Here is an 11123-nt window from a genome sequence, read left to right on the forward strand (position 1 = left end):
CTGCTGGTGGGAACAGGTGAGGGTGGCCTGCTGGTGGGAACAGGTAAGGGCAGCCTCCTGGTGGGAGCAGGTGACAGTGGCATGCTGGTGGGATAGCATCCTGGTGCATGGGTTGAGCATCTGGACTTGGGGATGGGTCAGATGAGATGATGGGGGCAATGATATGTGGCCATGCTGGGTTGACTGGCGTGTGGTGGCTGAAGGAATCTTCATCACTAATTGATCCTTTGTTGAGTTTTTCATTTCCATCAAAACAATGAGTATGCTCAAAACAAACCTCTCTAGATGCAGAGAGACCGTGGTCAAAGGCCACAGCCCACTCTCCTCTTCTCACCCAGCACCCAACACAGACTTCTGCTGTCATCCATATTCATTTCCCAACATGTAAGTTGTAGACACCTGCTGAGTTCGGAAATTACTTCTGTTAACATCCAGCTCCATAATGGGTCAGGATGGGATGGACAGGAAGAATAGAAAATATCAGAGTGCTTTTCCTAGCAGTGTGATCGTACGAGTCCTTTGTTTCTCTTATAAAGGGGTATAAAAGTACAACTTTTTAAACTTAGAATCAGTTAGTAATGTTTGGTGCTGTAACGATATGCCTGAAGTTGGGTAGGTAATAACAAAAAGATGTATTTAGCTTAGGAGGAGAGAAGTCTAAACCCCAGTGCTTGTGACATCCCCTGGATGACATAACTTCCTGCTGTGTGGCATCATGGCAGAGAGCATGTAAGGACAGGAATTCAGAGAGGTTTCAGGGATTAGGCTCTCTTGAGACTTCACGGGTCCCACAGAAGCTACTTCGTTAACACATATCACCACACTGGGGCCAGAGCCTCTCTAACAGGCATCCCTGGAGGACAGACCACATCCAAACTGTAGCAGGCTTCAAGGCTCTATCAACAAGTTTGAAGTTGGGGGCTGGAGCGATGGCTCATCAGTTAAGGGCGCTTGCTGTTCTTCAAGAAGACCTGAAATTTGGTTCCCAGCACCCACACATGCCTGTAACTCCAGTTCTAGGGGATCTAATGCCCCCTTGTGGCCTCTGTGGGCTCCCAAACGCAGGTGGTATGTATATACACAGAGATACATACACACGAATAAAAGCAAAAACAAGTCTTTGAAACACAAAGTTGAAGTTGCAGCTTCCTGTAACATGCTAGCATTTAGGTGTTGAATTATCAATGAGAGATACAGTCTGTTTTCTGCCACCATGCAAAGAGGTCTTACGTGACTATTTTAAATCAGAGGTGTAACTTTCTTATTCTGCTTGTGATCTTAGCCCTATACCACCAGCAGCATTTCCTCCCCTCCTTTGGAAAGCAAATACATAATCTTCTGCATTAGGAGGCTCTGGCATCTTTCTACGTTCTCTTCCTCTACCTGTGCTGAAGCCCCAGACTCCCGATTGTGTGATTGAGGGAGTAGACTGACTTACCAGAGGGTCCAGCAGGATTCACCCAACAGCAAGGACAGAGAGACTCTTCAAGGTCTCCCATGACCCTTCCTCCTTTCCTCCCATCAGCCACTAGAGCCAGTAGGAACATGGCCCCTACATGGGAAGACTAAAGTTGGCTGAGAGCTGATGTCACTCCTGCTCTTGCCATAGGTTCGGGAATGACCTTCATGTCTCAAACAAGCTGTTTGTCCTGGATGCAGGAGCGTCTGGGTCTAAGGACATTAAGGTTCTTCGGAATCACCTGCAAGAAATACGGAGCCAGATTGTCTCGGTGAGTACACACGGAGGGGTCGGGACCCCACCGCGGGGATGCCAGCTCTGGCCAGCATGCTGGCCCCACTCTAGTGTCCCCAGTTTGGTTTGGTTTTTAGGAGGACAGCTAGACAGTAGAAGCCAGGAAGAGGCAGTTAGAGAGAGAGAGAGAGAGAGAGAGAGACAGACAGACAGACAAGGTAGGAGATGGAGGTTGTTATGGACAATAGTGGACCACCTCAGAGTGCATCAAGTTCTTATCATGTTTCCTGGCTTCTTTAAATATAAAGTTTCTTTTTCTAAACCACAACAGCAATTCTGATCTGCTTTATTTTAGTGTGTGTAACAAATTCAGAAAAGAAAAGTAGTCACTGAACAAAATTTACTGAAGGATGTGTGTTGATAGGTGATAACACACTGGATGAGACTGTGTTCTCACTGACACGTTGGAAGACACTAATTTCATTGCAGCGAGCGCTGCACTTTCCCCAGTTGCACAAGTGCAATATGATTCCACCCAGAATCCACATGGGATGGAGGGCATTGGGATTTTCATCTTGAAATTGAAACAGAAGGCGAAAACATGTTTCAGTGGTTTTATAATCCAAACAGTTAAGGAAGCTTAGAGAGTGTCCCCAGAAATCAGAATATCCATAGAAATGCACTAGCTTACCAAGAAGCTGAGCCAAAGAAATGGTTCACTTAGTAATGTGCTCAGTGCACAGACAGAAGGCCTGAGTGTGGATCCTCAGCTCCCATGTAAAAGTTAAGTCCGTAGGTCTGCACTTGTAGTCTCACTGCTGGGGAGTGTGTGTGTGTGTGTGTGTGTGTGTGTGTGTATGTGTGTGCCTTTTCAGAATACATGATCACATGATATTCCAAACATCTTTTTTTCCCAGAAGTTCACAATTTCAAACACAACCATATCATAAATTGAGTAAAAAGTTACAACAGAGATGTTTCCATGTGTTTCCATTAAGACTAGTTATCCAAGTAAACACTGATTATCTGCCACTAACTCCACAGGTCATGAAGAGCTTAAAACCATAATTCTTATGTCTAAGTGAGCATGGGTTTGTCAGGAGGCAAATCATCTGCCTGGTGTCTCATTAAAATGGGAGTCTTAAAGAGATAAATCTAGCCACTGTTTTTATCCTCTGTCCTTGTACCTACAATAAATTGTTCATTCTCAGTTTATGACCTTTGGCTATCAGATCATGGTTTCACAGCTAGCCCAGAAAGAATGTTTTCCCTCATCATAAATCTGTTTCACTCCTTCATTCTATCGTTGTGCAATTAGTCCGTGACATGTGAAGGTTTCCAGAGCTCTAATTGCAGCCTTCGTATTACAGAGAGCTCAAAATTAATTGTGTATAAACTTGGGAATTCTTTAGAATCATGATTAGGAATTATGAAACCATCAATTTGTCTATATAGCATTGCTACAAAAGAGTACATCTTCGTTGATGTGCAGAAAATCTGCCCAATTGGGTGGACTAATGCCCAGGAGTTGTTATATTAATGTAATAATGCCAGGAAAGGCATATCAGCAATAAGAATCAAGCCTGAGATGAGTCTTCTGAAAGCCTTGCAGTTCAGAATTACCCATGGCAGCCATGCAAAAAAATGTGTCATCTGCAGAGCCTCACTTTTGTATGCTTTTAGCCTTTTCTGACAGAACTTCACTTTTGTGCGCTTTTAGCCTTTTCTGACACAGGGGAGTTTTGGAGAATGTGTTTTTAAAATAGCTCAGGATTGAGGACTCCTTCTAAAAGTTTTCAGAGGAATTATAACTTTTTGAAAAGTGGTGTTTTTTTTCCTCATCAGAAGAAAGTCATGCAGCATAAAGTGATACCTGGGTGAGGGCAGATGCCAGTGCATGTGGGGGATGGAGGATTCCCTAGACAAAGGCTGCTAGAGGGATGAAGAGCACTGTGACTGGAAAGGTTGAACAGGGAGGTTCCCTTTGTCCTGAGTGAAGGGTGCAGCTCTCTCTCCTGAGGTGGGGCCACCTTGTATTCTGTGCTGGGAAACACCCAGGCCTCTGTCATGAGCCCTTGCTCTAGGTGTGCTTTCAGGATCCCCAGAAGACCTGGCAAACACACCATCCCCTGTGTCTCACAGATCCTTGCTTTCCTCTTGGCACAGCATGATTTCTCAGTTGTGATAGAGAGTGGTCTGGCACACTTGGTCCCACAGGGTCAGCAAGATGTGACATGGGGACAAATACTCAGTGAAGAAGCCAGGGTCTCCTCCCAGATCTGGATCAAAATGCCTGTCCCTCAGGCAACTGGGAGCCTTTGAATTCCCCAGGCTTGACAGTGGCCTTGCCAGCTTCTTTGCAGACCCACTCCCCTCCAGGTGATGCCCTAAATGAATGGTCTCCATCCTTGACAGTTTTGCCTTTTAAAAAAAATTTTTAATTCATTTTAAAAAATTGTATGCATGTGAATGTTTTGCCTGCATATATGTATGTGTCCACAAAGGTCAGAAGTGAATGCCAGATCTCTGGAGTTGGAGTTATGGAACGTTATGAGCCGCCATGTTGATGCTGGAGCAGAGAATGGAGCCCAGTCCCCTGAAAGAACAATAAATGCTCTAAACCCCTGAGCCATCTCTTTAGCCCCCTCCCCAGCTTTGCTTTTTATAAATTAAGGAGTTGAATTAAAGTGACATAAGAAGAATTTTGTGTAATTAATGATGTGGTACCTAGATGGTTCCCAATTAGGATCGTGTGGAATTATAGGAATGTGAAGTATATGCTGGCTTGCTTTACCACCTTGATAGGTAAAAAACCAATTTTAAGCCAATTGCTAACTACTGGTCTATTGATACTGCATCAGCAGATCCTGTGAATCTTCACAGTTGTGCAGTGGCTAACCTGTCCCACCTGCCTGTCTAGGGGTGTCCGCCCATGACTCACCTGTGCGAGAAGATCATCTCCACGCTGCCCTCCTGGCGGAAGCTCAACGGGCCAAACCAGCTGATGTCGCTGCAGCAGTTTGTGTATGACGTGCAGGACCAACTGAACCCCCTGGCCTCTGAGGATGACCTCAGGCACATTGCACAACAGCTACACAGCACGGGGGAGGTGAGGCCTGGGGGATGGGTGAGCCCTGCCTGGCAAAGGGTCCTGCTACGTATAATATCTCATCATAGGAGGCTCTCTTCATCCTGCCAAGTCATATGGAATTTCTGCTCTCTTCCTCTCCTCCTTAGTGTTACGAGTGCTCAGAGTCTGGGCTGGGTGTTTCAGGGTTTTGGGTCTTTTATTCAAGAACTTGAAAGGAAGGCTTTTTGGTTGTTACAAGGAGGAGAAACTTATTCCAGTGTGTGTGTGTGTGTGTGAGAGAGAGAGAGAGAGAGAGAGAAAGTGTGTGTGTGTGTGTGTGTGTAGCTTGATGGAGGTTGGGGTCCTAGGATGTTAACAGGCAGCTACATGCATTGTTTGGAGTGTTGTGTGTGTGCACAGATCATTCAGATAAGGGTCTCAGGCTACCAGTTGCATTATTAGAACTGAGATGTGTGCAAACCTCACATCAGGTAGAACAACTATTGCCCATGTATGTCGTCTGCCTTAGGTCTGCTGTGCTGGTTTATCTGTGTGTGTGTTTGTTTTGCTGATGTCTTCTAGATCCTGTCAGTGAGTTAGTTAGTTAGTTACTCTTGTCTTGAGTTGCTGGTTCTCTGTTGTCCCCTCAGGCACCCTCTACCTCCCTGTTCTTCCTGGCAGCCTTAGGCTGGCTGCTCTGAGGTAACTGAGCAGCTCTGGCTCCAGAAATGGTCCTGGGTTGACAAATAGTGAGACAGTTCCACAAGCAGTCTTCATGGTGATGGTCTCTGTGGACAATAAGACACTCTGATGTGTACTGTGGACAATAAGACACTCCCATGTGCATGGTGCCCCTAAGTCAGGACCGTGCATTTAATGACTCCCTCAGCAAGCAACACCCACCAAAAATGACAGAAATTGGAGTCTTTGCTCTTGGTTCTGGAAGACTTATTCCAGCATGGAAGCTCTGTTTTAATGCATCGTATGCCTGTCCCCAGAAGTGGCATAGCCATCCCCTCCTTCCTCCTATGAAGTCAAGTGGCTGCATGGACTAGGCTGGGCCAAGAGCAGCAGCTGTGATTATTAACAATTAAAAGCAGTTCTGAGAATCCTGAAAACCAGAAGCTGGGTTCGTTGGTTTTGGGTGCCAGATCAAAGCCTATTGTTTATCTTGTTTAATCTTATTTTGTTGTTTATTTTTTGGAACTAATACTCAAGCTAGAGCTAGTGGCCCAGAAGGACCCCAGACAGTGATGTCAGCCTTTAAACTCCCAGTCTACTGCCAGCTGATTGGCTGACTGACTAGCAGTACTGTAAAGCAGCTGGATGCAAGGAAGGAGACCGGTGGAGCAAAGCCAGAAACAAAAAGGTGTCTTCCCCATAAAAATAAGCTTTCTCCTTTGACAGGATTCTCTTACCTACTAGGTCTTGACCAGACATTTTCTAAGCTATGACATATAACCTTCTTAATGTCATATCACATTCCCTCTCTCCTTGAGCAGGAGACTTTAAGAAATAAAGATTAGAAGAAAGAGGGAAGAGCAAAGGAAGCGTCAGTGATGTGGACCAGTTCTGCACAGCTGGAGCCGTCTTAAGAACTGCCTGGTTAAGAACTACACTCCTTAGCTTCCTCCTCCACCGGTCAAGCTTTGTTCTTATCGACCATAAAGAAATAGCAATAGTTAGCTTGAAGTGGCAAAGGGGGATCCACTCAGTCAATGCCTTGGAGAAAGTGGACCTTTCCACTTTCTCCAAGGGGGAAGTTACCTCTGAGGCTTAAAAATGAAGGCAGTAGAGTGCCATGGCCAGCAGGTGGCACCAGAGCCCCCTGCCGGGAAAGTCAGTTTAAGAGAACTTTTATTCATGGAATATCCTAAAAGGGCCCAGAAGGAAAAAGCGATTTCTATCTCAGTTTTGTTTTCTTCCTCCAACTTTTGTTGTTAAATAAATAGATACACTGGTCATTGTCTGGTGTTCCCTCTTTCAGTTGAAGGGTTCAACTGCCCCTGTTCATCCCAGGGGCAAACTTAAAAAACAAAAAACCTTACATCATATTTTTTTAAAAGTAAGTGACTTAAAGCTTTACATTTTATTAGTATGGTAGTTACATGAACATTTTGGGGGGTGGGAGTGGGGATTCCATTGCCATGAATTACGTTGTGTCATGGGACTAGCACTCAGAAAGACGAGGTCCAGTTGAGACCACATAGTGACACCTTGTCTCAGACAAACTACAGACACTACCATGAATCCTCGTGTCCTCAAATCTCAGCTGACGTTGACTGATTGTTTGCATTTTGATTCCTTTGTGTCCTTTCTCTCATCTTTTTAGTTGATTTTGTGCCCATTACCCATAAACCATTGAGTCTCTCCATAGACAAGATTGTTCTCACACAGAACTCAATAAAACACATGTCCACAACCCAGAAACAGCCTGACTCAGGACAGTGAGGAAGCTTGCTGTCTTCTCATGGGAGTTTCTGTTTACCCTGAAAATCTCTCTTGATAGATGCTTTTATTCATTTGTGTGTGAGTGTGTGTGTGTGTGTGTTTCTTCTAGATTCCATCTCAGACTCCATCAGAAGCCAATCTTTTCATTCTCTCATCTTTCCTCCTTTCCAAGTCTCCCTTCATTGTTTTTGCTTATTGCTTTGGTTGGTTGCTCTTGTTTCTATCTTTAACATATTTTCAATTTTTACCTCTATGGGAATTTGCTTCTGAGAAACTCTCCTCTGACATTCCTGAACCAGTGTCGATCAGGGGTCTGGTTTATTTGTTTGTTTTGGTTTGGTTTGGTTTTTCCGTTAATTAATAATTTATTTACTTTATATCCCAATCGCAGCCCCTTTCTCCTTGCCCCACCCTCACAAGCCCCGCCTCCCATTCTCCTTTCCCTTTCTCCAAGAAGGGGAAGCTGGGCCCCCTCCTCCAAGAACAATCTACACTGTCACATCCTTTCCGACTGAAGCCGTGAATCCGTGCCTCAGCCTCACTGAGTCTTCTTGGGATTCCCTCGCTGAGCTCTGGGTTATGAGTGCCTTTAGCCTGGGTTTCCATTCTGTCTGATGACTCTGAGTTGTCCCCCTCTGGCAGATCAACATCATGCAGAGTGAGACAGTGCAGGACGTGTTACTGCTGGATCCTCGATGGCTCTGCACCAACGTCCTGGGGAAGCTGCTGTCTGTGGAGACGCCCCGAGCCCTGCACCATTACCGGGGCCGCTACACCATGGAAGACATCCAGCGTCTGGTCCCAGACAGTGACGTGGAGGAGCTGCTGCAGATACTGGATGCCATGGACATCTGCGCCCGAGACCTGAGTAGTGGGACTATGGTGGATATCCCTGCTCTGATCAAAACAGACAGCCTGCAGCGCTCCTGGGCAGATGAGGAGGATGAGGTGATGGTGTACGGTGGGGTGCGCATCGTCCCTGTAGAGCACCTCACCCCCTTCCCCTGTGGCATCTTTCACAAAGTTCAGGTCAACCTGTGCCGGTGGATCCACCAGCAAAGCGCCGAGGGTGATGCGGACATCCGTCTGTGGGTGAGCGGCTGCAGGATCGCCAACCGCGGGGCTGAGTTGCTGGTGCTGCTGGTCAATCACGGTCAGGGCATCGAGGTACAGGTGCGTGGCCTGGAGACGGAGAAGATTAAGTGCTGCCTGCTGCTGGACTCGGTGTGCAGCACCATCGAGACCGTCATGGCCACCACCTTGCCGGGGTTGTTGACGGTGAAGCACTACCTGAGCCCCCAGCAGCTAAGGGAGCACCACGAACCGGTCATGGTCTATCAGCCCCGGGACTTCTTCCGTGCGCAGACCCTGAAAGAGAGTTCCCTTACCAACACCATGGGAGGGTACAAGGAGAGCTTCAGCAGCATCACGTGCTTTGGGTGTCATGACGTCTACTCACAGGCCAGTCTTGGTATGGATATTCATGCGTCAGACCTGAGTCTCCTGACCCGGAGGAAACTGAGTCGCCTGCTTGACCCACCTGACCCCATGGGGAAGGACTGGTGCCTTCTGGCCATGAACTTGGGCCTCCCAGACATGGTGGCCAAACACAATGTCAACAACAGGGCTTCTAGGGATTTCCTCCCTAGCCCAGTGCATGCCTTGCTACAGGAATGGACCTCCTACCCTGAGAGCACGGTGGGCATCCTTATATCCAAACTTCGGGAGCTGGGGCGCCGGGATGCTGCGGACTTTTTACTGAAGGCCTCCTCTGTCTTCAAGATCAACCTTGATGGCAATGGCCAGGAGGCCTATGCCTCAAGCTGTAACAGTGGCACGTCCTACAATTCCATTAGCTCAGTGGTGTCCCGGTGAGGGCAGCCTTGGCTTGGGTAGGGTCTTTATGGACTGAGATGCAAGGGGGGAGGGGAGGGGGCAGTGTACCCTTCTCAGGGCAGATTCCCACACATTCCTTATGCTCCTGAAGACACACACCCTCCACCCTGTCCTCTGCTTCCCAGTCTTCATCTCCCTCCCTGTCACACATACCCCAGTCAAGAGCAGACCATATCCTTCACTTTGGTCATTTAGGATGCTAGAGCCCCTCCTGTCAGTGTTTTGGACTCCATCTCTTGTCCTCTAATACCTTGCTTATTACTGATAATTTTATTGAGACTCCAAACTTTTTGATGAAAACAATTTAACTCCTTTATTGATTATCCTTATCAAAAAAGAAAAAAAGAAAAAGAAAGAAAGAAGGAAAGAAAGAAAGAAAGACACACATTTATCCATAATGTGTATTTCTTATCCTTTTCTCTGCTGTACCAGCCCCTCAGCTTATCTCTTTTATATTTGTAGGAGAGACTCCCATGCTTGGACCCCACTGTATGATTTATAAACAGACAATATGTGAGTGCCTTTTGCAGAAGAGGGTGTGTTGAATCATCTGAGTCAGACCGGAGCTGCCACCAAGGAAACGCTACCTCTCTGTCCCTTGCTGTGTGCTGATCATCGCCAGAGGTGCTTCACTCTGACTTGTTGGTTTTGGATTTTTTCTTTCTTTCTTTCTTTTTCTAGGGAGGGGGCTCTGTGTTTCATTTGGCAAGGAAAGAGGAGAAAGGAGTCCTCCCCAGAGTGTTCATGGCCAGTGTTGCTGTAAGAAGACAATTTTGGTTGCTTTTGTCAAAAGATCCGTGTGAACACACACATGAGACCTACAGACGGTCACGTTCCCTCACTCCCTCCCTTCTCAGGTAGAAGGTTGACATAGTGTAGGGTTACAGAGACCTGTGTTAAGAATTCCGAAGACCCCCCCCCCCAATGTGTAACCCATGCCAGTCCGTTATTGTTGGTGCATAGCAGGTTGGTTCTATGCTGAGATCCTGGTTTGGTCACTTCCCATACTTGAAGTCAGAGAGAAAGGAAATAGAGGGAACGAGTCTTTCCTGGGGGTGACCGAGATTGTGATTGAATTCTAAATCAGTGTGAGGGAAAGTGTTTTAATTCTTCTGTCCTGAGAAGCATGTCATGTTACCATACCATCTGTACATATATATATGCACTATGTATATACATATATATTGATACTGGTATTTTTACTTAATCTATAAGATGTCGTAAAATAATTACGTTTGGTTTTTTTTCCTCTCTTCTTTTGTTTTATAAATAAACGGTTGCTTATTGCATTTGATTGTCTATTCCTTGATTTGAAAGAAGTTGTACTCTCTGTCGAATGCAGGACCCAGATATAATCTAATCTTCAGGATGTGGCAAGCACTGCCTGGGTACTTATTTATTTATAAAACTAGTTTTGGCAGAGGGAACACCAAGGGCTTGGGTGATTTTCATCTTTGTTCTTTTTACTTTGAACTCCTGTCTCAGATGGCCCCATGGTCCTTCCCATCCTGGATTCATAGATTTTGTAGGCCTTTCCGAGAAATGGTACCCTCCAATCTCTCATTCCCCAGGTTTGTGGTGAATAGCTATCAGAAGGCCTGAGGGACAGGAAGTCCACCAAAGGCTAGGTCTGTACTTGCCTGGTAAGGAAACTGAGGTCAGCCTTTGTCACTGGCACCAGAGGTCAAGAATTGAAGAGTGACCCAAGCCTACAAAGCTGCAAGACCCATTGTTGATCGGCTCCCAAGCATGATCCTCAGCCAGGAAGGGGCTCTGTGTCCTCACAAGCATGATCCTCAGCCAGGAAGAGGCTCCGTTTCCTCAGTGAATCCTCTGGCCAGAGAGTGAACCAGAAAGATGTCCTGAAAATGGGGCATTGATCATCTATCTTTGTGTTGTAGTTGGTGCCGGAGGCCTGCTCTGGCTGGAGAACGAGCTGAGGTAAAACAGAGTCGGATGAAGGCTAGAGACCATCCCTGACCTTACAATTTTACTACTTATAGTTTAATAAGC

At 46.4% G+C, this 11123-nt stretch overlaps 1 protein-coding gene across 7 annotated transcripts in view; it reads left to right on the forward strand.

The window, feature by feature from the left end:
• Window positions 1–10404, forward strand: part of Dapk1 (death associated protein kinase 1) — a 162821-nt gene extending 152417 nt beyond the window's left edge. For 4 of the 7 annotated variants that reach the window (XM_029468550.1, XM_029468551.1, XM_029468554.1 and 1 more), the window contains 4 exons: window positions 1610–1730; window positions 4614–4802; window positions 7857–9085; window positions 9573–10385. In XM_029468550.1, coding sequence (XP_029324410.1) covers window positions 1610–1730; window positions 4614–4802; window positions 7857–9085; window positions 9573–9612 — 1579 coding nt within the window. In that variant the 3' untranslated portion in view covers window positions 9613–10385. Of the gene's footprint in view, window positions 1–1609; window positions 1731–4613; window positions 4803–7856; window positions 9448–9572 lie in introns of those variants that run through there. The other 3 variants (XM_021179879.1, XM_029468552.1, XM_021179881.1) reach the window with 3 other exon arrangements.
• Window positions 10405–11123: the final 719 nt, after the last annotated feature.

Source organism: Mus caroli, chromosome 13, assembly GCF_900094665.2.
Source record: "Mus caroli chromosome 13, CAROLI_EIJ_v1.1, whole genome shotgun sequence".
Lineage (NCBI taxonomy): Eukaryota > Metazoa > Chordata > Mammalia > Rodentia > Muridae > Mus > Mus caroli.